Source organism: Sycon ciliatum, chromosome 4 (genome assembly GCF_964019385.1).
Source record: "Sycon ciliatum chromosome 4, ocSycCili1.1, whole genome shotgun sequence".
Taxonomy (NCBI): domain Eukaryota; kingdom Metazoa; phylum Porifera; class Calcarea; order Leucosolenida; family Sycettidae; genus Sycon; species Sycon ciliatum.
The window spans coordinates 9,488,839-9,516,206 of record NC_088646.1 but is presented as its reverse complement, the minus strand read 5'-3'; the positions used below and the strand labels follow the sequence as shown (position 1 = coordinate 9,516,206).

General features: G+C 48.1%; 2 protein-coding genes across 8 annotated transcripts; one reads left to right on the top strand and one right to left on the bottom strand.

Moving 5' to 3' along the window:
- Positions 1-5,639: 5,639 nt before the first annotated feature.
- Positions 5,640-20,512, top strand: LOC135814353 (nucleolar and coiled-body phosphoprotein 1-like). Of its 3 annotated transcripts, none has more exons than XM_065327459.1 (21): positions 5,640-5,855; positions 6,820-6,875; positions 8,065-8,151; positions 8,312-8,389; positions 8,863-8,913; positions 9,468-9,557; positions 10,490-10,531; positions 12,020-12,106; positions 12,681-12,737; positions 13,113-13,199; positions 13,393-13,458; positions 14,073-14,138; positions 14,405-14,482; positions 16,290-16,361; positions 16,982-17,041; positions 17,551-17,597; positions 17,806-17,838; positions 18,547-18,587; positions 19,229-19,312; positions 19,669-19,726; positions 19,890-20,512. In XM_065327459.1, the coding sequence occupies exons 1-21, from the start codon at positions 5,724-5,726 to the stop codon at positions 19,988-19,990; spliced, it is 1,473 nt and encodes a 490-aa protein (XP_065183531.1). In that variant the 5' UTR covers positions 5,640-5,723; the 3' UTR covers positions 19,991-20,512. The 3 variants fall into 3 exon arrangements, with proteins under 3 accessions (XP_065183531.1, XP_065183530.1, XP_065183532.1); XM_065327458.1 differs by having other exon boundaries at positions 5,641-5,855; positions 16,979-17,041; XM_065327460.1 differs by lacking the exon at positions 8,312-8,389 and having other exon boundaries at positions 5,641-5,855; positions 16,979-17,041.
- Positions 20,513-21,215: 703 nt separating this feature from the next.
- On the bottom strand, positions 21,216-27,006 carry LOC135814354 (membrane progestin receptor delta-like). 5 transcript variants are annotated; one of them, XM_065327464.1, is made up of 2 exons: positions 26,841-27,006; positions 21,216-22,746 (listed from the first exon to the last, which is right to left on the bottom strand). In XM_065327464.1, exon 2 carries the CDS (start codon positions 22,721-22,723, stop codon positions 21,692-21,694), a length of 1,032 nt encoding a protein of 343 aa, XP_065183536.1. In that variant the 5' UTR covers positions 22,724-22,746; positions 26,841-27,006; the 3' UTR covers positions 21,216-21,691. The 5 variants fall into 5 exon arrangements, with proteins under 5 accessions (XP_065183536.1, XP_065183535.1, XP_065183533.1 ...); XM_065327463.1 differs by having other exon boundaries at positions 26,845-27,006; XM_065327461.1 differs by having other exon boundaries at positions 21,216-22,750; positions 26,845-27,005.
- Positions 27,007-27,368: the final 362 nt, after the last annotated feature.

Genomic DNA, 27,368 nt, shown 5'->3' with positions numbered 1-27,368 from the left:
TCATGTCATGGATTCATGACAAGTACATGACTAGACCTCTACACTGTAGACAAAAATGTGCATGTCTGACTTTAGTTCAACAGTCCTGCAAGGAAACACGTGCCTCGGCTACCACTACAGACTAGACATAGCCCGATTTTGCTAGCAATTCTGCTGGCAAAATATCGAAGAATTTTGACGCGAGAATTTGCTGGCAAAACGAAGCAAAATATCGGTATGTTTGCTGGAAGTTGGGAGATTGCATTTCGGAGGCTCGGCCTTCGAATGTGACAGTGTGTTAGGCCCAAAATCGCTCCGTTTTCATATAATTCATAGCGCTTTAAAGACAAACACATTCAACCTCATTTCCCGCCAAAACCAACCCTTCCCAGAATCTCTTTGGCCTTTTTCTTCGCTCCGTTTTGTGAACGTTTCAATTATTTACTTCTCTCTGACATTCTTGTCACAACCATGGCCTCGTAAGCAACGCCACATGCTCATATCGGAGCAGTGTGCATGCCTTGCTGAGCGGAAACTCAGTGGCATCGGGTGGCGACCCGGATTCCGATCGTGACTCGGAGCTGGACGGAAATCCAGTTTACTGAGTTGAACGATTTGCTCAACAGGAGCTTGAACGGCCGTCGCTGAGCGGAAACTCAGCACGGTTCGATTTGACGGACGGAAATCCGTCAGTAGAATTTGCCCGATCGTCAGCTACTAAAAGCTGTATTCGATCCGCAGGCACTGGCGGCTGCCAGTAGATTATTATGTATTCCGATCACTCGGAGCTGGACGGAAATCCAGCTGCTGAGTTGGACGATGTGCTCAACAGGAGCTTGACCGGCCGTGGCTGAGCGGAAACTCAGCACGGTTCGATTTGACGGACGGAAATCTGTCAGTAGAATTAGCCGATCGTCAGCTTCTGAAGCTGTATTCGATCCGCAGGCACTGGCGGCTGCCAGTAGATTATTATGTATTCCGATCACTCGGAGCTGGACGGAAATCCAGCTGCTGAGTTGGGAACTGGAACGGCCGTGGCTGAGCGGAAACTCAGCGCGGTCCAATTTGACGGGCGGAAATCCGTCAGTAGAATATTGGATAGTGATACTGTACTAATATTCTTTATTTCCACGATGGCCATGCCTTGTATACAGAAAAGGAATTGGCCTATGAATGATTGATTCAGATCAGTCTGAAATAAAAATTAATAAATATAAATTAATTACAAAAAAAATTAAACATTTTTTATTTTATTTTAATCTACACTCAATCTCTGCGGACACTGGAACGGCATGCTGTTTCATCCTTCATATGACTGTGGACTGATATGATCATCAGCGCAGCATTGAGAAAATGAGGCCGAACCTGATACCAATGGAAAATAAAATTTCCAAAGCCTTATTATTATACTTTTAATCTACATGTCATGACATGTAGCAAGGGTCAGGGAGAAAGCCTGAACGACAGCTGCTGGAAGCTGTATTCGATCCAGAGACGCTGGCCGCGGCCAGTAGATTTAATTATGATCGTGTTCGATTGAGGCTCCTGTCATGATGCAGGATACTTATGTTGACAAAACAGTCCACGTACTTTGCCCGACCCATCCATAACCAGATAACTGCGTAAGGTGTAGCTGCTATGCAACAATAATGGCGGAGGCGCATGCGAGACTCCGCACACCGTACTACAGACACGTTACTGATGCCAAGGGCTGATGATGTGGTTGGGTGCTGTGTATGCCAATGCGTCCTTATCCAAAATGAGGCGGAACTGGTTGATAGAAGCCAAGCACAAGCTCTTGGCTAAGAGCTGCCGGAGACTGGAAATCTCAGTGGCAAAATGTTTTCCGCCAAGACCATGAAAAAGGTTAAATCAGGCAATGCCCTGGTGGATGCAGCGCACCTATTGCGAGCACAGCGTCGCCACTAATCCCGCTTTCAAACTATACGGCATTCCGCAGTCCCCTCCGTTCTGCTGTAACACCTGCCCGTTTAGCGGCCGGTCGCCCCTTTTGGCGCAGGGGCCCCTTGCCATTCGGAAGCTACCGACCGGGGCCCCATACCAGACCAATCGGTCGTGGCATATGCGCATCCCCAGTGGTCATCAGCGCAGAAGTGGAAACACTCCCTGGTGTATCGGACAGCCTGGCGAGAAGGCTCTCAGGGGCAGTCCAGCTCTGGCGCGACATACGCACCAATACCCCGCAGACTCCTTTGTCACCACGCCAAGCTGTGGAGTGCATTATTATTAGTATCGACATGTTCGCGGTGGATCGCTTATGTTATGTACAATACCCGTTCCCAGCTATTAACTGGGAAAAGAGATCTGCTGTGCCCCATGCCATGGGTACGGGTCTTACTTTATAGCCTAGGTGTGGTGAAGCTTGCTGTTGAGAGCTGCGAAGCCTCATTGGCAGGATGGTAGCATCCCGGATAGCAATTTGCCTACTTGTAGCGTTGCTTTGATTTCGGAATATCCAATTCCAGTTACACCGGGCTCTGGAGCGGCCTTGGACAAGAATATGTCTGACGCTCGAGCCTCAGGACGGCCTCCTTGCAGTGGTGGTCACACCAGTCGGCAGCACACAATGCCATGGCAGTAGTGCCAGCCCCGCCAGTTTTAATCATATCATCGGATGCATCCGACTACGGTCGGGGCGCAGTGTGCCAGAACCGGGCCACGGGAGGGCCATAGACACATCTGGACAACTTACTTCCGTATCAACTGGAAGGATCTTCAAGCTGTTTTCCTGGGCCTGCAGACGTTTGCTCTTGCCAGTCACTGATAACAGTATTGCTGGGCTAGAGATGGACAACACAACAGCAGTTGCATAATTATGTTGATCACCAAGGCGGGACATACGAGACTCATATTCTCATCAGCTATGCCAACTAGCCAAGGACATTTGGACCTGAGTCGAGCAGCGCCTGCTACACCGCAAAGCCCTCCATGTGCCGGTCGCCTGAACACTGAGGCCGGTTTTCTATCATGGAACATTGAAGAGAGCGGCGATTGGCAGCTCAATCCTATTCTACAGGGCTGGTTCAGCTGATCAGGGAGAGTGGCCATCCAATTGTCCGAGATCTGTTCGTGACGCGGCACAATTGCCAGCTGCCGGCGTACATCAGCTAGCCACGGCCAAGACCAAGTGGCAGAGTGGTCCGATGCCCTGACGGCACCGTCGGCCATGTGGCGGAACGGCTACCTGTTTCCACCATTTGTTTTGGTGGACGCGTGTCTACGCTGCATCCGAGAACATTGGATCCAGCGAGCAATTCTAGTAGCTCTAGTTTAGCTGGTACAAGGGTTCTATCCCTTCTTGCTGCAGATGTTGATCTAGTGCTCTTGGCAGCTGCCACAGCGCGACCCTATGCTCCTTGATCCATGGGAAGAATCTACATCCACTGAAGGGCCTCCGGCTAGCCATTTGGACCATCTCAGGCATACTACAGCTCAGCTGGGACTTTCAGCAGACGCCTCCACACGGAGACGCGACGGACCTACTGTCTCATACGAGTCAGCCTTCCGATTATAGAACAGCTGATTGGGTGCACGGTAGGAAGATCACATGGCTGCCTCACTAGCTAACTTCTTAGCTGATCAGGTTTCCGAAGGTAAGCAGTACCGCACTATCAACATGTGTCGGTCAGCTCTGCCGTCCCCCTTGCCTAACCCATCCGGTTTCCCCCTTAGCCAAGACTTGCATGTGTGTTGCGTCCTGCGTGGTATATATCACCAAAAGCGACCACCACAGCAATAGTGTGGTAACACATGGGACGTGAAGATGATGTAGGATAAGAGTAGTGCTCTGGCCTCTGGGTCTGAAAGCTCAACTTCGGGTGCCCCTTCTGTCCAGGAAGACTTAGTGTGTAATGCTAGTATTATGCTACTTGCGTTTGCAAAGTCAGCTCGATCATTTGAGCTGACCTCATTGGATATCAACTAAATGCAGGTGCTACTTGATGTTTCAGCTTACCTCGCCGACAAAGGCTCAGAGGTCCGGAAGTCCAAACTCATTCTTCGTTCCCAAGCTACTACTAGTACTAGGTAGTCTGGCTAGCCTACAAATGTAGTTGATTATGCTCGAGAATTTAGAGCCCGCACAGCCAAATTTCGATTGAAACCAGAGCAATCAGCATTCTACCACTGGCTTGGCAATCCCAGCTCCTCACATACCAGTGGGCTCATCCACTCTGGCACAGTGGCTGAAGGGTAGATTGTCTCTGTTTGGGAATTGATCCAGCCTTCCAGGCTCATTACACCTACTCGCGGCGCCTCAGCTGCAGCCGCTTTCCAGGCTGTCATCTGTATGTCAGATGCCTAGCTGGCAGCCAATTGGAGCCAGCCTGATACATTTGTATCCCACTATAATGGTCACAAGCTGTGCTCAATAGCTCAGCCATTCATAATCATCCTTCCATTGTCCCTACTCAGCTGCTGCCTCTCCGGACTGAGGGTGCCTATGTTTCACCTACTGATAGTGCAATCCGTGGTAGTAACCCAACTGCAGTATTAGTATTTGTGGGAATATCCGAACATTGCATTCATGTACATTGTACAATGTGTAATGTAGTCTGGATGAGTGGCACTGTCTGTGCATCACTTAGGGTGCCGTAAATTGTGTGGAGGTTTTCTCTTGTCAGGCTAGTTACCCTGAGGAGTGAGTGCTGTTGTCCATGTTTGCACTGGATGACGTTCAACGGTTGTAATGCTATAATATTGCTTTTCCAGCTCTATCACTGTGGAGAATACATGTTTGAGCAAGTATTGGGATTTGGTCTCAGCCTTGTCTTTGAAAATCACACTGTCACATTCGAAGGCCGAGCCTCCGAAATGCAATCGTAAATTCCGCTAGGACCCTAAAGGTCTGACGTGGAATTAAGGTTGCATAAGGAGGTGAGGCTGAGAATGTGACAGTGTCCCACCCTCCCAGTGCAGTGATACCCCAGAACACTGTCACAGTAATCCATTCAAGAAACGGCTCAGAAAGGCCAAAGAGATTCTGGGAAGGGTTGGTTTTGGCGGGAAATGAGGTTGAATGTGTTTGTCTTTAAAGCGCTATGAATTATATGAAAACGGAGCGATTTTGGGCCTAACACACTGTCACATTCTCAGCCTCACCTCCTTATGCAACCTTAATTCCACGTCAGACCTTTAGGGTCCTAGCGGAATTTACGATTTTACACTTATACGGTGCATGTGACTCATTTTCGTACATTTTTGCGAACACGTGACTCATTTTTTTCTCATTTTGCCAACACGTGACCCACTTTCGGTCAGTTTTCCTACACGTGACCCAAGTTTGGCCTTGTATTGGAGCAAAAAGGGAGCAAAATATCGAGTGACCTGGCAAAATGAAAGCAAAATATCGACGATGAGGAAGCAAAATTTTGCGGCAAAATATCGACATTACCCTGGCAAAATCGGGCTTTGCCTACTACAGACGCGGGGTCCCTCGTACCGGTGACACTACCGGTATACCGGTATACCATGCACGGCCGCGTGGCACGAATGTACGGCCCACCTGCACGTGGACTTTGCTAAAAGGTGATGCTTTGTGCAACTAGTAAGTGCTCTCAGTACTCCAGCAGGGCGCAATGTATGCTTCGAATGAAAGAAAGAGAGCGGGAGCTGGAGAGAAAGTGTTTTGGAGCTTCTCGATCAAGTACGAGTCGTATTCCGATCCGAAAGGTGAAGCACGTGTTCTTATTTCCTACCCGAATAGTTAGTGTGAAGAAGGCACAATGTCGTCCCCAAAGGCTGCTGTCCCTTCGGATTTATTCCCCTACATTCATCAGTTTATAGTAGAATGTGGATTGACTAAAACTGCCGCTTCTTTCAAGAAGGAAGTTCTCCGGAGCACAAGCAGCAAGGTGGTAGGTGACATATGTTTTGATTTGTTTGCTTTGTAAAATTAGCTTGTATTCCCTTACTGGCCTTAGCTACAAACCCGTGAATATATTTCGAAGGCCAGCGAGGAAGTAACTAACGCTCTCTCTTTGTTGAGAAAGCTTACATCGAGGGACAGTGTTGATGCTGTCAGTGTGCATAGTACCTGGTAGCTTCATGGCTACTGCCTAGTACTGGAAGGGGCCTCCCACAACTGCATGGTATGGTGGTACATACGTTGTGTATGTATAAATTTGCCAAACATGAGGATTTCGCTGTGTACGCCATGGCGGGGTATCAAACCATGAATTACGCACCTGTAGGACGTCCATTTCAGAGAGGTGCACATCCTCCATTCTGAATGGGATGTGCGCAGAGAACATCCGAGACGGCTTGAACGTGTCTCATGGGAACATACCACATAATGGATTTATTCCCAAGCTTCGCCAAAGGTTACATGACCACGTCTGGTAGAGGGATATGTTCGCATATACCATGTGACCAAGTGATGAAGGGTGAGCGGATGGCGTGTACATGCGGTAACGCTTCTGTCACGCTGCCTACTTCGTGAGGCATGTGCTGCATGAGCAATTCGCTGCATGAGTGGTGCTTCCAGTCCATGCAAGATGAAGGTGGCTGGGGCGGTACAACTTTTTCGGGAAAATCTTGACTGCAGTTTTGAGTTTACCGGCAAGGTAGAGATGGAATGTTCATCTCCACCTTGCCGATAAACTCAAAACTGCAGTCAAAATGTACATAATGTACCATCATCATAATGCTGTTACTGGATTCATGGGCGGGCATATAATCGTCCACTGTTGTTGAGTGATGCCTTTCTATTGTGCTCCATGAGTGTACCAGTGCATTTATCCCCACTGATTCACGAATGGTCGTTTCAATACTGGTTTCTGTCCTATCTCGGCAATTTTGCTTTTTGCTCTGGTTTGGCAGAAACTTGATGACCCTCCGACAACCCTGCTTGAAATTTACCAGCATCATCTATCCAGGTACTGTAGGCTGCTCTTATGCGAATACTTACCTTGTTTGAAAAGGCGGCGTGGAGAAATTTGGAATACTTGTATCACAATGAAATATAAACTCTACAACGTCGTTATGTTGTGTGGCAATGTCTGGATTGATTATAGTCTTCATTGCTCTTACCTTGTTTTGTTTGCCGTCCGGACTGAATAGTCAGGGGGGGGGGGGGGGGGGTAAGCAGCAGCTTTCGGCCTGTTCATCACTAATTTAGTCCAAACTCCCACACCACATGCCCTCTCCAGCCAATCTCATTCACCACACCAGCAACACGACTCGCAAGTTCTTGTAGATAGTGGCACTAATAATTCCTCCAGGCAGTTGTTTCAACTTCACAGATCTCATCAATGGAGGTAGTAAAAATGTTGAATGGCTGGAGTTACTTGTAAGTAACACTGAACAAGTTGGCCGGAGAGTGCATGTGTTAGGGACTAATTTTTTCCTAGTTGAATGCTTGAACGATTACCCATTTATGTGGAGTGAGATAAGCTGAAACGGTTTTGTCTCGAGTAAACTGGATGTTGTATCGGTATTGTGCCGATCACATGTGGCGAGTGTCTCTGTACACATTATAGTACACCTGGCTGGCTTCTTTTAGAAGTTGATGTTGATGTGAACTGCCTGTGCCACGGCTTACAGGAAGCATGTGAGAGCTATGATCAGCTTGCTGGACTTCCTGTATTGATTTTCTGTTGACCCGACTGTGGGCTTTATTTACAGAATTTATGTGCATCTGCAAGTCACTAGAGAGGTTCTACTATACGTGAAACGTAGAGAAATCACGTAGAGAGCAGGTGTCTGGGTTAGAGTCTACGGCTTCGCGTGTTTTGGCTCCAGATTTGTAAGCGTAGCTGAGGTTCTCGACGCTGTGGCACACGCAAAGAAAATGCGTACGGATCTGCTGGGTATCATTCGAGTGCAGGCAGAAAACTGCCAAATATGGACGGAGAAATTCCCAATACACATTCCACCTGACTTCTCTAGGTGAAACGTAGAGCAGAACAGGATTTCTTTACGTTACGGGAACGCGAAGAGAGTTTGCGTGATTCTTTGCGTCGCGTTCCCGAAACGTAGAGCAGATCCTCACTCCTTACATGCTGCATTATGCGCTGGTTTTATTTCACTCCTGTCTGTCTGTCGTGTGCATGTTGTATAACACAGTGCTCGGCATGGAGCAGCGGCCAGCAGCAGCTCAAAGTCAGTGAAACAGCGTGTCGCAGCCGCACTGGAGCAGGACTTGTCAAAGAGGTTAGCGCATTTTGGAGGGCACCTGAACTGTCTGTGTGTTGTCCTATTTGTGTGCTTCCCACCGCCAGTAACTGATCAAGCTTGAACTGTAAACTGTTGCGAGTTTCTGGTTGCGTTACTAGTATTCCAATGCTCTGAACATCTTGTTTGCTTCTGACAGTGCTTACAAAGGCATCACAGTAAAGGATGTGGCCAAGGGCAAAGCTCTGCCAAAGAAAGTGCAAGAGTCGTCATCTAGGTAGGGTTTAGACTGCCAGCACACATAGTGTACACGTACAGTGTGTATGTGTGCAGGGTCGTGTTGACTTTGTCAGCGTGACCATCTGTATTTCCGTGTCCTGCCTCTTTCTCTCTCTCTCTCTATCCGCCACTGTGGATACTAGATAGTCTTATAGGGAGCTCAAGGCCGGGGTTGGTTGCGCCTGTTCTTGCTTCCATTGCTGCTACATTCAGTGGAGTTTAAATTATTACAGTGCTGCTCAATGAAATCCGATCACGTGAGGCAAGTCTGCGCCCTGCACCATTTCACAACTTCACATCCCAGTGTTCGTAGGTCTAGGACTGCACACTAGTGCACAGCGCCTGGTGTGGCAGCGGCTCGCCTGATCGGATTTCATTGAGCAGCACTGTATACCGCTTGTCCCAGATGCTATCGCTGACTGCTGTCCTATACCGTGTTATCGTTGTGTATTGCGTGTTATCGTTGTGTAGCGAGAGTAGTGATGACAGTAGTGACGAATCAGAGCCACAAACCAAGAAGGCGTAAGTACTCTTGATGTTGGTGATCTTGTTATAATTGTACTTCGAATACATGCAAGTCGTAATGGCCAAGAATGCAGTTGCTGTGCAAGGCTGAGTCTCCCCGTCTGGGAACGGGACAGTGTTTGTGCCTTTGTGGCTTGCAGTTAGTGGTATTCCCACGACTGGTAAGCCACCAGGAAGCATCAGTACGATAATGGATTTTTTGAATTTTTTTCACTTGTGGTGATATCTTTCTGGGAAGGGTGCACCCAAGCCGAAGTTTTCTACTAGTTTGAAGAAAACCTGTTGTCTTTGTTTACACTCTGCAATACAATGCTTGCATTTTACTTCTAGCTACTACAGAAGTATTTGATTATGTTCTTGGGGTAGCTGCTAGCGGATGATTCTAGTGCGTGCACGCATGCACACGCGCATACACATGCACATGTACGATGTGTAAAAGAAAGAATATGTTTTGTGATCCTGCCACGTGTGTTTCATTAGCAGCACTTGCACACGTTTTAGTCATGTTCATATTCCAATGTGATCGTCTTTCTCATGTTTTTGTCAATCAGGCCTGCCAAGAAGCCGGCAGCCAATGGCAAGTCGGCAAAGAAGAAGGCACAGGAATCATCATCATCATCATCATCATCATCAAGCTCCAGGTATGTTGGGGTTGTGGACACCGGACTATCCCTTGTTTGACATGTGCCACGACTACTACTGCTAATTCGACCATGCATGTGCATTGTGCAGTCAACGAGCCATGACTCAGTCAAACTTTGACTGAATTCAATAATCGAAAATTCGAAATACCTACGAGGTAGCAGAGATTCTCAACTGTAGGCTCAAAGAACTCCGAGGCCGATGTGAGGTAGTATAACGGAATGGCAGACGCTCAAACTTTTATTTCATTTCCCGCGTCACTGAAGTGCAAATTTTGTTGAAAAGCCGGACTTTCCCTGCTTCCCACAGTGTGGGACTTTCCCTGCTTCCGGCAGTATGGGACATCACTCTCAGTGCTTGTTACCACAGCTTTTCTGAGTCTGTTCTAAAACAAATTGAATGATTTTGAGCCAGCACGCGTGAAATGGCGAAACAAGAGCAATCCCCGGTTTGGGCCTGGCATTCAGCTGGCTTTCCTGGCGTACCGTAGCAGACCGCAATGACTCTGACTGGACAGGTTTGGGCTCGCTGTCATCTCCGTTCCAAGAGCTTTCCATTGAGCCTGAGGTTGTTTTTAACTTTAAACAACCGAGCTCAGGATGGAATTGGTTGATTTCAGATTTTGAATTCGGACCGATGTACACAATGCACAAGGCCACATGGCGTTGAACCGTTCTGCAAGGTAATGAAGCCCATAATAATTATGTGGTGCTACAAGTGCATATCCATCCGGACTTTATTTGCAGTAACTGTAGTTCGATCGACTTGTGCACACGTACGCATGTACTGCTGTGGCACTAATATTGAATGGGTTATGCTGTTACTCAGAAGTTCGGTTTTTGCCAGGCATTCACATGTTCAAACTTGCATGTAGCTACAACGCTTTCACATTTTACCTGCGTGTTTTGCCACTGCTCTGGTTTTTGTGCAGTGACAGCAGTGATGAATCCGAGCCTGAGCCTGTGAAGAAAACGTAGGTGTTGAACCACTGATGCTCACAGTATTGCTAACGGCCTGTGCCAACACACACACACACACACACACACACACACACTGTTGCTTGTTAGCGCTGTGAGCTTGGTCTTAGCTTAAGAAACACACGTGGCTTCTGCAATTAAATGACCGGTTTTACTTTTGATGTACAAGCAATGGTACGCTGTGGTGTGAAGTGAGAATTGTTCAAGGAGTCGGAGGTGAGATATAGCTTTGTTCAAGCATGAAAAGAAAAAATCTGACAGGCTAGATAATCATACTTCCTCCGTTAACAAAAACTTCGTGATGGATTTTGATGGATATGAAAACGCTTAGAACAGGTCAAGAACAGTTTGTATCGACTGCAAATCACTGGACGAAGGTGATTCAGCCTATGTACAGCGTCTTTACAAGAGAAACTGTTAGCGGAATGAGCAGAGAGTTCAGTTTGCGTCGCTTTCGCTCGATTCATGTTTGACCTGCGTCGCTTTCGCTCGATTCATTTTTGACCTGCGTCGCTGTCGTCATCTGCTGCACGCGAGTTGTCATCTGCTGTACGCGAGTCGTCATCTCTCTAGACAAGAGTCGTTGTTCAGCTCCTTTCAGCCTTGCCTCAGCTTCTTTGATCACACTCCGCTGACCTTGATGTCGCCGTCGTTCAGGTAAGTTGGCTTTCAAGCTACATGATCCGCCGCGATGGCGATTACTCGTTTCCACCCGGGAGTCGTGAAAAATATTTTACGACCCCCTGGTTTCATCTTCGCTCTCCAGAACTCCGCGAAACGAGGAGTAAAGGCACAGTCAGACTGATTCCATTTTCTCTAATGGATACCACCACTGAACGGCAGCGGCTAGCAAGTCCAGTCGACTTTCTTTAGCCACGAGACTCGCATCGGACTGCAGACTTCTGAAAGAATGCATGGTCATCAGCATTCGAATCTGGACTTTGCGCAGGTTGAACAAGAACTTGAGTTCAGAATTGTTTTCATTGAGCCGTGCGATCGGAGCAGCTCCTTGTTCACTCGCTCATTGTGTGGGCTCGCTGCTCCGTTTTATCGCTCTCTATCACTCTCCAACTTACTCAGCGCTAAAGTGGTAGAGAGGCCAAGCAGCGCAATATCCCCTCGGTGAAGTGGTATTTCAGTTTCGCTCGCCATGACTGTCATCACCTATGTTTCCACAGCGCAACCATCGATTCCGCTCGGCTTGTTGTGAAAGGTCGCTTTCATTGCATTGTACCTCTGTCATGGCATGCCAGGGAAGGCCAAGAAAGTGATTGCGACTTATTTCACGGCAGTTTGTGCCCAAATCAGCCCCTCAAAATTCCATCACGAAGTTTTTGTTAACGGAGGAAGTAGTTTTATCTCTTTGGAGCAGTTTCCCCGAGAGTGGAGGAGCACACTTGAATTCATCTTGCTGTCCATATTTGAGTACATGCATCATTGATTTTCCATTGTTTAAAAATTAATGTGTCATTCTTTTCTTGCAGGCCGGTGAAAAAGCCCGCCACAGCGAGCAAAGCAGCAGCAAAGCCGAAAGCAGCAGCGAAGAAAGCACAGGAATCATCGTCATCAAGGTTGGTTGATCTACAACTATAATTAGAGAGGTTCTGATTCATGGCAAACGTAAATGCTTATGGATCAGGTGCATGTCACTCACATTTGGCAGCAGGCCTTCGGAAGACGGCCGTGTTCTGAATTGGAAGTTCCCAGTGCATACTCCATGGCATGTCTTTGTGCAGACATAGAGCAGAGTATCTTCTGTGCCATGCATGACGCGCGAGAATGCTCAAATACCCAAATATTTGCTTTGCATTCTGTAACGTAGAACAGAACCTCGTCGTTTATACCGGTGTAATTACTAGGGGTTTAGCCCGATACTAGTGCTGCAAGGAGAGTCGTGAGGGATGGGGGTACTACTCACCCTTCTTTATCTGGTTAAAGCAGTGCACTACTGAACTGCCTGGTCCAGTGCAAATGCAAGCACAGTTCCACTAGAATTAACAACTTGGCCTTTTCAGCTACAATGAACTATGTATCAACGGAGCAACCCTAGTCAAGCGATGTTCATTTTATGGAGGGCGGCTACTTCTTGTTGAGAGGGTTCCCAAGTGTTGCATTCGTGCTTTGATGCTTTCTTGATTTGCACAGTGATAGCAGCAGTAGCAGCAGCAGTGATGACTCTGAGCCCGAACCTATGCAAGTAACGTGAGTTGACCGTGTTCCTTCTGTACTCTGTTGTCACGCTGGGAATTACTACCATGCCCTGCACTGTGGCTCAGTTTACATGACATTTCGCGCAATGTTGTTGATTTGACACATTGGTAGACTGCGTGCATGCCGCTGTACAGTGCAAGTGCTGATTTCGCCTTATACAGTCTCTTTCTGTCTTTTCTCTGTTCAATGGCAAACTTTTTAATTCTCTGCTTCTCGGAGTAAGCTAGCTGTGTTGCTCATGGAATTACTAATATAAATGATGATGTATTGTTGTTGCTGCTGCTGCTGCTGCTGCTGCTGCTGCTGCTGCTGCTGCTGTTGTTGTTTCTATCGCTGTTGCTGTTGCTTTGTGCATGTGATTTACAGACCTACCAAGAAGCCTGCCAAGAAGCCTGCAACACCCGCCAAGGCTTCTGCCAAGAAAGCTGCCAAAGATTCCTCATCTAGCTCCAGGTACTTTAGCTTACTCGTACATGTATACGGTATGTGTCGATGACAAAGATCTCTCAACTTGTGTCTTTCATGTTGGACTATGTCCTTATCGTTGTTAACTATGTACATGTATATTGCCTTTGTTTTGGTAAAGCTTGTGATGATGTCTTTCACTCGTCCCTTGGTCTGTTTGTCTTCATTATTGTGATGATAGCTCTTCAGACAGCAGCAGCAGTAGCAGCAGCGATGAGTCAGAGCCTGAGCCTCCCAAGAAGAAGCCGTGAGTTAATTCTGCCTGAGAAGCATGCAATGATGAGTGATATGCTGTGTAGTCACTAGATGTTGCTAGCATCACGATCCTGCTATTTGGCCCCGTTCTCCTCTAACACAAATGCGTAACCCTCAGAGAGTGTGCCTCTCTTTTTTTTCAAAGTCCATCACAGGTGGGGCACTATTCAAGAGAGGATACTAGTTTTTCAAGGCTGGTACATTTACGTCATCCAGCATAAAAATAAAGATGGCAAAGAAGAACAGGGTCTAAAATTTGCAATAAACTTTCATGACTCAACAGAAACTGCAACAAGTACTGCGATTTTGATCCTGAATCCTCCAGTGCAAATACATGGACAAGAAAATTATTCTGTTCTGCCTTGTGGACAAGAACATTAGCAAAACAACACCAAACTTACATATGTGCTTGACTACAAGCCCAGGGAGGGCGCACTATTCAAGAGAGAGCTTTAGTTTTCCATTGGCTCACAGAGACAGTTGCACTATTCAAGATAGGGCTCTAATTGCGCCAGGATGGTGATTACGGGAGCAGCTATGTCACCTTTGTCACTTGCATGTGCTTAATATTTGGACTTTTTTCTTTGCGCCTTTTGCACACATCAGAGCCGCCGCTAAGAAAGCACCTACACCCAGCAAACCAGCAGCCAAGAAAGCTGCTTCCAGCTCCAGGTACAGCGTAATCCTGTTAATTTGAATACACGTCTGAACTGTGCGATTTGTTCAAAGTGCTTCTATGCGGGTGTGCTTATATACTTCTCCCTGTTGACCTGCCGCACCGTATGTCGTTCGCTGATAGCATACTTATTATTGAGCAGATAGAATATTACGCCAGCTCGAAATTCCTCTGTTGGAGAATATGAAAGATGAAATATTCTGTGCAAACTTAGATTTAAACTGACAGTTCATTTTCTGACTACTTTCTTCCTCTTGCCCAGTGAAAGCAGCAGCAGCAGCGAAGAGAGCAGTGACAGCAGTGATGATTCGGAACCTGCTCCCAAGAAGAAGACTGCTGCGTAAGTCATGCTCGCACTTCTGATGCCACTTTTTTTCCTTTAGAAGGAGGAGCTTCCTAATAATAATCGCAAGTTTCAGAACCTCGCATCACATCGCTGGCCTCAAGCGAAGGTCCCTGGTTTGATTCCTTGTCCCCGATTGCGTTCATCGCATATTCGAAACTGCATGTGCAACGTCCAAGGTGTACTCGTATCAAAGTTCACGTATTTCTTGAGCGAATCTCCTAATCCTTTTTCCACATTGTGTCACCGCTCTCTCCATTCAGCACAATCTGGAAACAACCGGTTTGGTGTGACCGTTGCCGTATTTGGGCTTTGAGCCTGTGACAGCAGTGTAGGCACTCCAACATGTAATACTCGTACTCTTAGCGCTGCGTTGCATAAGCTGCGATGCACGCTTTGGTACAGTTTTTACGGTGGAACGTCCTCCAAAGTCCGTCATTTTGCACCATGTTGCTGTCTCATTCTAGATAAGGTCAAGTATTTGGCATAGGCTGGCGTGCCTACATAGATGTAGCAGTGCCGGCTTGCCCGGTGCGTGCTGGCTTTCTGTAACAGCGCTTGTATATACTGTACAAGCAGAAAATTTCGTCGGTCAATAATTTCGTCCAACTCCAAAGATAGGGAGTTCGTCTGGTTGTATATTTCGTCCATGGATCATAAGAGTGTATTGAAAAGCTGAACAAACCGACATTAGTCCGTCATGTAATTTAGTCCAGAAGCTCCTTGGACAAAAAAGACGAAATTAAATTCCAGACGAATATTTCTTCTTATACAGTATATAATACTCATAAAAAGGACACACTTCAGGCTCATTACGAACATCTTGAAAGTTTTGGTTTTCACAAGTATCCTTTCTGTATTTCACCTGATGAGAAGGCTTGAAAGTATACTTGTGAAAACAAAAACTTTCAAGATGTTCGTAATGAGCCTGAAGTGTGTCCTTTTTATGAGTATTATCGCATTTTTGTCTCAGAGGAAACTGTATACAGTACTAGCAGCACCACCGGCCAGCGTTGCCTGGCCGAATGTGGCATGCGGGTGAAGCAAGTACATGAACAGCACACGTGCTCAGCACGTGGTGGTGGCCAGACCGCTGAAGTCCTGGTGAGGGAGGTTCTTCATCGTTGGAAGGAGAAGGAGGGACGTCTGTTACGCCTTCGGGAGGCTGGTCAGGGTTGTCCATCACCTGGTGGCGGATGAAGCGGCTCAAAAAATTCATAAACTTACGAACAAAAGTGCGATGCGCTCTTCACTGCAGATCAGATGCAGAGTGCAGTCAGTGCAGATCTTTTGTATCCTTTTGTTGCAGATGTTTCTATTTGCAGAGAACGGTTCACGTGGTCCGCAGCGCTTGTGCGGCTGCTAGTGCTACCTATGGCCTAGGCTAGGTGGCTACATGATTCGCACGCTTCGCGTGCTCAGTGCTTCTGCGCGCGGCTGTTACTGCTACTCGTACTGATCGTGTCTGCTACCACCTACACTGTTCGCACGCTTCGCGTGCTCAGCACGTGGTGGTGGCTACACGATTCGCACGCTTCGCGTGCTCAGTGCTTCTGTGGCTGCTTCCGCTAGCTACACGATTCGCACGCTTCGCGTGCTCAGTGCTTCTGCGGCCGCTAGCTACACTGTGCTACACTGTTCGCACGCTTCGCGTGCTCAGGGCAGCGTGACACAAAAACACACGTCACAGGTGCCTCTTCTTTATAAGGAGCGTGACACACACACACACACACACACACAGACACACGTCACAGGTGCCTCTTCTTTATAAGTAAAGATATGCGTACGATAATTGTAACTGCAGGACCAAGAAGGCTGCCACCCCAAGCAAGGCCGCAACCAAGAAGAAGGCTCAAGAATCTTCTTCCAGCTCTAGGTGAGGCTGGATGCTATGTAACTTACATGTATATGATGGTGTGCTTGGACAGGGGGCAGGTGGGAGTTGGGCTTGATTTTATTATCCTGTGCTGCACGTAATTTCTATGCTTGAGGGCGGGGGGGGGGGGGGGGGTGTTTTGTATCCGCAATGCTACCTAACAGTATGGGCAAGTATCAATAGCCAAGTATACTACAGTGATGTCTTTTTTATGGGTCAGATCAAGTGTGTAGCTCGCTGCCTTCATTACATCATAGAGCTGCATACACTGCAGAAAATCGAACATCACACTTTCCCTGTGGTTTGATACAAACTTTCATAGAGAACTGAGGAGTGAAGCTCATGCACACTAAGTTTAGAGATTGTGTCAATACTCTAACGAGTCAGTCAAAAAACGGCTGTGCAGGTACAAGTGATTGCGGGTTTTAGTGCATAGGTACGCACAGGGCATGGCGCAGGCAAGTTACGTCATGAAGGCAGCATGTCCCGCATTGACCCATATCACAGTTGCGTACTCTAGGTTATGCCACCTGCCAGTATGGCAGATGGCAGTGTGTAGAAGTCTGCATGCGGAATAATTGTCTCTTTGCATTGTGCGTTGTGTTTCGTTTATTCAGCAGTGACAGCAGCAGCAGCGATGACAGCAGTAGTGAGGAGTCGGAAGCTGAACCAGCAAAGAAGTGAGAACTGGTAGTTCTAGTTGTAGTGCACATGTAGATGTCACATCACAGTGGTCGCTAGACCACCACTCTGCCAACCGGCGCTCTGGTTGCAGTCAGGAACACTGTTTCAAAGTAGTGTGTCCTCCGCCTTGTCATGTGCCGCCATCATCATACAGGGAATGCGTGAATGGGTGTATGTATGTGAGTATGTGTATGCATACGGGAATGTGTGTGTGTATATGCATGTTCAGGGAGAATGCCCATGTACAGCAGATGCATGTACATGTATGTTGCCATAATACTTAATAGTGCAAAGTACGCTTTTGTTGTGATGATCTGAGGCAAAAATCTGCAGTAGATTGTAGGAAACATCAACTGTTCTAGTATGCAGTACAGTAGTAGCGTGGTCTCTTTCAAGCACACTTGCTCCCAGCGTGTTGAGCTAACCCTTCCGTGGCTTCATCGACCTCTTTTTTTTATTACACACTTACAATGTGCATGTGTGTTTTGTGGTGTGTGGTGCTCAGGAAAGCAGCAGCAAAGAAAACTAGTGCCAGTGCTCCCGTCACTCCTGGTAATTGATGAGCTTCTCGTGCTTCTCTAAGTCTTCTCCAGCTCTTCCCTCTCCCACTCTTCTTCGCTGTTTGGTTTCTCAATTTATTATGGCTTCATGCGGCACCTGCACAGACTATGACTATGATGTGTGTGTGTGTGGTTTTGCAATCGTGTTCTTTTGGACACCCAGACAGTGTCTGCCTCTCTCCTTTCCTCTTGTGTTGCAGTGAACAAGAAGCGGAAACATGAAGATGATGAAGGTCAGTATTGACTTGACTGAAGTGTACAAGACTACATTGTGCAGACTCTCCAGTCTCCACAGATATGTATAACCTGTCTGTAGACACCACTACAATCAGACATCACCGAACCCATGCGTCAGCGTGCATTTTGACCTGTGTAGAACGACAGCCGTTTCCTAGTCTGCTAATGTGTGTGTTGTGTCATAGCGAGGCATATTCATCAGGTTCATAATGGGTGTAAATCACGCGGGATGTGTAAACTCACTTGGTCGAGCGTAATTGGATCTTTGCGTCATAATGCCGTACACATCTGAAGGGAACCCGGGGAGTCGCGGGTACTCTCGGATCAAAAACAACGGTGCCCTGCCTCGAGACCGGCCTTGTGCTGGTGTGGAGTGTACGCATGACATTAGAAGATCCGATTACGCTCGACCAAGACCCTATGCAGAGCTGGATCAGGCGTTGCACACTCTGGGGGGGTATGTACTCTTGGTACAGTGGTCCCTCTATAATCCGGCACCATTTGTGCCACGAAAATCTGCTGGATTAACAAATCTGATTTACTGCTGCAATGTACATGAAGAGGACATTTTGGCTACTGAAAATTGTGCTGGTTTATCGAGGGTGCTGGATTATAAAGTGCCGGATTAGAGAGGGACGACTGTAGTATGTTTCTGTGTTTTTGAATGTGACTGTGTCCTTTCCTTTCAAATTTCCCACCTCCAGATGAAGCACCAGTGTCCGCTGGAAAAGCAAAGAAGTCCAAGGTAAGCGTCCTGTACCGTGTTTTCTTTATAATAAACACAGCTTCCTGTAACAGCACGCTACATACGCATAGTAAAAATAGGAGTAACTGCCAACAGTCTGCAATGAAGATACTAGTACACTCGTCCTTTTCCTATAAGAAAATTACTTACCTTTTTGCATCTTTCCCTCAAAGAGAATAAATGGGCTTGTGAAAGCACATTCTTCTCTATAAGGCATCTCCGATAAAAGCATGGCCTGGAGGGAGTTTGAAAAACAAAGAGGGTGCGTGCTTTTTACCAGTAATGCACATGGTGCACATTGATGAAGTGCTTACAAGATGTGCAGGAACTGGTCAAACGAACTTGGTGCTGTACTGTTTTTAGATCTGCGAAGCATGAAAGTGGCTTGACAGCGCCCATTTTGTCCTCAAAATATGTACGGATAACAACACAATGACATCGTGCCGTGGTTTATAGAGGTACAATGGTATCCCTGTTGGAGCCTTGACCAGGTTTAAACTTGTATCTCTTTAGGGTCTGGTGGATGTCTTAGACATATCACTGTTGTTTGGTTCAGGCTTTTATCATTGTCAGTATTGGTTCGCGTATTGCTTCTTTCAAGTGCTTGTTTTCGACTTTGGGTGTGTTCCCTGGATATCCAGTCTCCTGGCACGCCATTCCGGCGCATCATTTCAGAAGAGATTACAGTCGACTCGCGACTCCAGGACAACTCATTCGAAGCAAAGGTTAGCATTGTGTTCTGTTACTTTTGTGTGCATGTTCACCAGTCAGTATTTATATGCATGTAAAGAGAGCATGTGCAAGTCAGATTCTGGTATGATATTTGTCTGTCACCCTTGTCCTGCCATGATTGGCTACCACCTCTGTCAGAATTTCATCCTGTAGCTGGTAGTCTGTGTGACATGCCATGAGATATTGCAACACACTTACAACAGCCCCAGAACCAGGCAAATTGTGCTATGTATCGACCAGTATAGTGTGCTGCTGCCTGCGTTCCACCTGTAATCGGGCTGGTGCGTGCGTGTACCTGTGTGTATGCCTGTGTGTATGCATACATGTGTTATGTGTGTGTGCTTTACAGAAAGGATCACCGGGTGACTGGGGATCCCGTGCCAATGACTCACTGAGAGTCACAAAGGGTGAGTTTTTTTTGTTTTCTTGCCTTTCTGACCTATTGTCGGCGGAATTTGTCGCACTATACTCTGCTGTGTTCAGTATAATTATGTAGATTGGACTATCGCCCAGGCAGGCATTAAGTAATATTATTTTACTGCAATCCTTGCCTGTGTGTTGTGCCCTTAGGCAAGTCGTTCCGTCATGAGAAAACGAAGAAGAAGCGTGGAAGCTACCGTGGTGGTGCTATCGACATGGGTGTCAACTCGGTTGTGTTCGACAGTGACTGACCTCGCACTGCTGATGGTGGATAGTAAGTTGGCGACGCACGTCCCACTGTTCAACCCTATCCCCCATTCACTGCAGGCGTCGAATGCAGAGTTCTTCCCTGCATTCAGATGGTGTTACATCTCCCGTGGCGTTTTGCCCGGACAAGATCTGTCCGGTAACGAACAAGCATCAAAAGTGCCAAGCAGCTCCCTGACTTGCTTCCGAAGCCTACTAGTATCTTCCTATCCGGTCGATGTGTGCTTTCTCCGCAGGAAATTGCCTTCCTGCTGTTGGTAAAGTCCTGATGTGCTCGCTGCATGTGGGCTTTTCGTATTCTGCTCAGCATCAATAGGCAGGCACTGCCTTGCTCCACTGCTGGTGAATATTTTTTTGGATATTGTCTATATTCTGCTACCGCCAGTGCTTGAATGCTTTATTCTTGAACATGCATGTGAAAGTCTTGCACGGCAAACTCTCTCCCTCTCTGTAATTTATGTAGTACTGATCAATCGAGTGGCGCCATTATCATGGCCGTACCCTGAGCAGGACCAACTCTCGAAGGAACATGGTTGGGACTCTAAGGGGTCGTCGCAAAAGTTTTTTGTCGTCCCTGAAACGAACAACATTCGTTTGAGGGGGGAGGGGGTGCGTGCCAAAATCGCAAGTCGCCCGACACTGTACATATGTGCATGTACGCGCATGCGATTTTCGTTGTCCAGCATAGCAAGCTGCGTTCGTTTCAGAGGGAGGAGAGGGGTCCAAGTACGCAATGAATGATGTTCGTTTCAGGGACGACAAAAAAACTTTTACGATGACCCCATAATGCAGTGCTGCTCTATGAAATCCGATCAGGCGAGTCAATGCCACACCGTGTGCTGTACAGCCCTAGGTCTGCGAACACTGGGACGGCGAACTGGTGCGGGGCGCAAACTTGACTCGCGTAATCGGATTTCATTGAGCAACACTATGGAATCAGTATCACCCCAATTGGGATGTGGCCCACTATGGGCATCCTGTGCCCTGCCTGGAGCCTATGACTATTGGTGAAACTGCTATCGCAGTCAACCAAGAGTACTCTTGACATAACTGGTGAAGCCATAATATTCAACCCCCAATGCAGACCTGGTCTACACCATCACATGGAGTGCCTCGGGGAGATCCCCCGATATGGCCAACATCAAAGGCTTTGGAAAGCCAGCTAGGCTAAGCAGCACCACCACCCACGTACACACACAAACAGCATGGTTTCCCACACGCCGTGCAAAATTACTTGCACGGCAAGAAATTCAGACCTATGAATACTGGCAACATAAGCGGATGATCAACTCAATATTGAAGCCAAATAAATAAAGACCAGGCTAACAGCACGGAATTTGGACAGTATCATTCTTAGTATCATTGCATTCTTGTCTCCGAAGAAACTGTTCACGAATTGGGACATGTTTTTATAACTACTAGTATCAATTATCTCGAATCTTTCATAAGAAAAGTAATCTACCGGTACCGCTAGAAATTGGTCTTACTTCTACTAGTAGCAAGACCCATCTGTCACCGCGTACCGGTGCACGGCAGTCACGGAACGGTAGCGACTTGTGGCTTCTTGCTGGCATGTGTACCACTCACACGCTAGTACTAACTAGATGTATTTATTTAAAATGTGCGCCAAGGGCAAGAAGCCTTACTATGGTTATTGGGAGGTAAGGTGGCTAAGAGGACTAGGACTAGGAGGACTTCCGTGCCTTCCGCAGACTACCATCCTCCTGCAACATGCGTCTGGCTCTGACAATGACGAAGACTGAAACAGCGGCAAACACGAGAGGGACCAGCACGACGGCGCCAACAGTCGGCGTCAGCGGAAACTCTGACAGTCGCGTTTCAATGTCAATCTGAATGGCTTTATGCTCCTGCAGGAGGCTGAAGGTGAGGAAGACGTGCATCCACTGGTGACTATGGCCCACAATGTCAAAGTATCCTGGGAAGAAGCGTTCCGGGCACTTGCTCATGTTGCTGAGTGCCGCTAGTAGATTCCAGAAGTACTGCCAGAAGTGGTTTGTCAGACTGGTGGTGCTGAACACGTTGCTAGTGCTCAGGAACAGCCGCGCCCAGAACGGGAACATGTTGACGGTGAACGCCACCACGTAGCCCAGTGTGCGCACGATGTAGCGCATCGGCTGCCAGTGATGACGTGTCAGGCACATGACGATGAAGATGAGAAAGTGATTGGTGACCAGCAGCGGGACGAACACCCACGGCTGAAAGAGCCCGGTGTCCAAGAGCCACTCGCCGGTGGCATTGGGTTCATCCGACGGCATTATACCGCACAGATAGTAGTGAGCCAAGCCGCTGCACAAGCTGTAGAAGCCGATGGCACCGTAGTCGCAGAAGAAGCAGGTGTGCCGTGCCCGTGCTGACATGCAGTTGAAGCAATGTGCCAGGCTGCTCGTGACCAGCACCACGCCTGTGCCTAGCAACATCATGGCCAGCGGGAGATAGTGAGCAGCACCGTTGGCACTGCCAAACCCCTCTGCTCTGTTGAACAGCTTCCAGCTCTCATGAAGGAAATACAACCCTGGCAAGAGGTGGGTCCAGACATTCACGGTCTCATTGCTAAGCCAAGTTGTACAGCTACGCATTGTGTCGACATACCCGATACCTAGTGGCCGATAGCCTCTGATCAAGAAGTTCTCGTGCAGTACCTTTGCCGCATCTCGGACTTTGAGCAGCCTGGTTAGTCTGGGTGGTGGTGGTGCCATCCAGGCTTTTCAAGCGCTACGGACTACCTGTGCAAAATGAGAAACAGACACACACACACACACACACACACACACACACACACACACACACACACATGCACGCACACACACGCACGTACGCACGCACGTACAGAGTGACAAAAAGCACAAAGAGTAGGAATGAAGGACAGTAATGTAGTCAGTGGACGGTGAACAGAGGCAGGCTGTAGCATGGTGTACACTGTGCATCAGTGCAATCATGGCAACGGTCTTTTGTGGTATAAAGTGGCAGTGTACTACTGCCTATCGGGGCACATGTCAGAACGCTCCGACCTTGGAACGGTTTGTACTGCCACAATATACGTCACAGTGCTGCCTAGTAACGTATGTCAGCAGGAATGTAATGCAAACAATTAACAGCACACCCAGTTGTCTTGAGTTTGACACACATGCAAACACACCCTGTCGGTCCTGATGCGATACACAAGCATCATATAATTGATTCGTGCATAACCAGTTGTTAACCAGCATCATTGGTTCAACCTCACGCTGCGGCTAGCATAGCAGCTCTGTTCTGACTGACGAAAACCAACGAAGAAAACACCCCTCGGCACATACACTAGCACCTAGCATACCATGGTATAGAGATTAGCGCCGATTACATCATCGGTTGAGATGCTTTTGGCAAAGTTGTGGCACAATGATTCACTAGTGATTCGTATAGATATTATGCGAATGAGCTCACGGTGGTGAGTCAGCGGAACCCTTATGTGCACTATGTATACAGCGTGAGTCGCTACTCGCTAGTGCAGATCAGACTGCCGGTCGGTTACCCATTATAGCTGAATAAATAAACCGCTAGCCTCAAGTGAAGGTCCCTGGTTCGAGTCCCGGTGGTGACAGCCAATTTTTCCTTCAGTTCCCCCCCCCCCCCCTCCCCCTTCTTTAACACCGTACCCTCAACTGATGAAAATAATAATGTGTTGTATACTGTCAGTTTTTGCACGCGACCTGTACTGCTGTAGATCTACCTAGTAGGTCTACCTGGCGGTTTACTCACTCCTGTATGCAAGTGCGCGCACTACGGCTAGGATCTACACAGTACCCAGATCAACAGTACACCAGATACACTGGTACAGACTCAGTCATCTGCTCATGTCATTATTTGACAGCTTGGAAAAAAGGAAAGCCAGACTTGAAGTTGAAGTGTAAATGCAGCATACTTTTATCCAGCCGCTAGCGCACCCGATCGTCCAAGACTATTATCTATCAGGCAGAACAAGCCGTGCTAACTGCACATCCCTAGCACTGCGCGGCATAATCGTGTAGTGCCCGTCCGCGTCCAGAGGCAAGCAACCCGATCGACGGCAGCACAAATCAGGTTCCGAATTCCAGTACTTCACTATGTAGAAACGACTTCGAACAAAACATTTCCCAGCACTGAAGGGCCTGGTCCGAGTGCAGCTATCGTCCGTGCCCGATCCTTGCCTACAGCTTCACTTCAGTCCAGTTTGGTATTACAGGACAAACGATATCCACCTGGACAGGACCACATCGAGCACCACTGCCGCGCACGCACTGCGCGCGCGACCAGGTCCAGGAAAGGACGACTCAGGGCGTCCGGAGTCAAAGATGACTCTGAGATGGCTCGTGCTCACGATCTTGACTGCAACAGCTGCGGCGGGGGCAGCGGCGGCAGGAAGTGATACACAGCCAGTACCAGTGGTAGTGGGTGAACAGGCGAGCTGCTCTTCGGACAGTGATTGCCAGCTGAATGGGGTTTGCGTGAGTGGCTCTTGTAAGTGCGACCCGGGCTGGCAGGGAAAACAGTGCGGTGTGTTGAAGCTTGTCCCAATACCGGAGACGGCCTTCTTCAGGCAGCCAGGCCTATCTACATGGGGCGGTAGCGTACTTTACGAGCCCACTGATAAACTGTGGCACATGTGGCACTCGGAGATTGCGGGCAATTGCACGTTATCGCAGTGGCGCACCACCTCTCAAATACGACACGCCACTGCACCGTCCGCAGTGGGTCCGTGGACACCACACGAAGTGGTAGTCACGCCAGAGGCACACAATCCACAGGTGCTACGCTTGGCCGACGGCACGCTGCTACTGTTTGACAGCTACGGTGGCTATGATACACACTGGACACCTTGCAAGAAAGACGACAGGGATTATGTGCTTGGACCGGGAGATGTTGAACCCCCACCCTGCAATGACCCTGGCAACGGAAATCTGACCATACACGTGCTGCCGGCTGGTGCCGATCTGAGTAGTTCTACCAGTTGGCAGCGGCGCTCGGTCCCGATCAACTACCCATGCCGTAGCTGTAACCTTACTCCATCTCCAGTGCTGATCAACGGCACAGTGTACCTAATGCTACACTGCGATACCGACGACAAGCACAACACCTGTGACTTGGTCATGGTGAAAGCTACAGACCCGATCAAGGGTCCGTACGCGGCCGTGAGCAGTCGTGTCTGGAACAGCTCCGAAGCACCTGGCCACCCGGAGGATCCGGGGATGTGGGTCGACCGGCGCGGCAACTGGCACGTGCTCCTGCACAACGGACCGCACGGGCTGCATCTATGGTCCGGCGATGGCGGCATGACATTTCACACGAGCAACACCGAGCCGTTCCCATTCACAGTGAACGTGACCGTAGCAGGGTCGCAGTCGCCGGTCAAGCTGGCCCGGCGAGAGCGTCCAGTGATGGTGCTCGACGAGCACAGCTTGCCCAGCGTGCTAGTCATGTCCGCTGGCATGGATAGTCATGACAATGTGTTCACTATGACACAGATGATTGACAACAGCTAGCAAACAACATCGTAAAAGCGCGCCCCCGAACCTATTTGTACTGTCGGCGTATAAAATAAAATAAGAAACGCTGCGAAGTAATAGTGATACGTTGATAACAATAACATCCGGGACAGGTTGGCACTGGCATTTCCCTGCTCCAGACACTGTATCTCACATAGTCATGATCTTTCCACGTATTTCATGAGCCGGAAACCTACGAGTAGCAGGATCTCATTACAGGTACCGTAAAGTACCGTTGATCTGCCCCCTCTCTAATTTCCACCCTCTGTCAAATTTCTGCCTGTGAAGCGACTTCAGCGTATACATCGAAATACGGTGTTGAACCGTTGCTTGCACCGATGTACACAGTGCACACAATGCATGCCAGTACAGACATGCAAGTGGATGAAAACGTGTGCAACCCAGCACGCGAAGTCTGATCTCTTGTACAGTTGTGCAAAATGCTGCCCTTGAGAGCCTTGATCTAATTCCTGGCCTCTGTTGAAAAACCAGCTGAAGCGACACAGCAGGCGGGCGGATCAACGGTACAGTTTACGGCACATGCCTCAGTAATGGTCGACATGTTCTACATAGCGGCGGCGGCTACCGTGAATACACTGAGTCTTGGTGGCTACGGGGTGTTTCTGAATTTTGAATAAGATCAATAAAGAATCTTTACTGTGAACTGCCTACAGGAGAGTTCTCAATGAATTAATGTTCGCTAATTTCACGAGAAGAGCGTAACGTGAGTAAAGCCGAATATTATTAACCAGCACTAAAACAAACTTGTGTGTGGGGGGGGGGGGGGATATATTAGCTACTTGAAGCCGCAGCAACCATGAACATGTTCTTCTCGGAACGGTGTGTGTGTATGTGTGTGTGATCCTGTAGTGTAAGTGTTGACATTTCATCTAGTTATGTATGCATGGCCAGGACAAGTAGTGACCTCCACACCGTGACCCCTTACAGATAATAATACGTGCACATGCACGTGAAGTGCTCACACCAAGGTACACGCGTGGCTGAGGGTGCCATGCAAACCCTGTCTACATGATTGTGATCGTCCGTGTGAAGAATCTATCCTACTACTAGAGCAGTAAACGCTAAAGGGTTTAGCACTTGTATTGTATACATGTATTGCAATATCCATAATCGAGTCAATGAAATGTTTACAAAATATTTTTTTATAACATTCAGCACTATCATTACCAAGACCAAACATTACGCACTACACAACTACACAACTAGTCGCGGTGCACGGTCATGCAGCAGAAACTATGTTACTTGAGCAAGATCCTAACGAGGCAGTTCTACTACCGACGCACTAACGTAACACTTACTTTGCGATGGACTTGCACTTGACCGACTCACTCGATCGAAAATGAGTTTGCTGATTACTCCGTGAATCTTTCGACCGCTTTGAATGTCACAAAACTTGACAAAAGCAAGGCATCCAGACTACGAAACTCGTAAGTCAAGTGCTGCTGGATTGTGTCTGTGTGCACAGGACAGACTTGTTATGTCATGCATACTTTGTAAATTGTAGGCTAGCTGTACAAAGCTCCCCAACATAGACATTAGTGCAACAGCAACACGGTCGCGGTCACGCGTCACAGCGACTACTGAGTACTGTAGCTACGTACATGTACGAGTGCTGGCAACTGAAATCCGACCCACTGAGCGGTGCGCTCACATCGCAAAGACCTAACACCAGAACACGGGATGGTAAAACTACGAAACAGAGGCCGGTAGAATGTGAACCCACCGCTCAGGGGATCGGATTTCAGTTGCCAGCCCAGATCTACTCGGTCGGTCAGTATTGTTTACATGATAGTATGGTCTACAACTACGTAGATCTATGGTA

Excerpts from the sequence above, each read along its gene's own strand:
- LOC135814353 (XM_065327458.1), top strand. The coding sequence starts at position 5,724 with ATGTCGTCCCCAAAGGCTGCTGTCCCTTCGGATTTATTCCCCTACATT. Across the intron at positions 12,107-12,680 it reads CAGGAATCATCGTCATCAAG|TGATAGCAGCAGTAGCAGCA; the intron begins GTTGGTTGATCT and ends TGATTTGCACAG. Across the intron at positions 14,139-14,404 it reads AAAGCTGCTTCCAGCTCCAG|TGAAAGCAGCAGCAGCAGCG; the intron begins GTACAGCGTAAT and ends CCTCTTGCCCAG.
- LOC135814354 (XM_065327464.1), bottom strand. The coding sequence starts at position 22,723 with ATGGCACCACCACCACCCAGACTAACCAGGCTGCTCAAAGTCCGAGAT.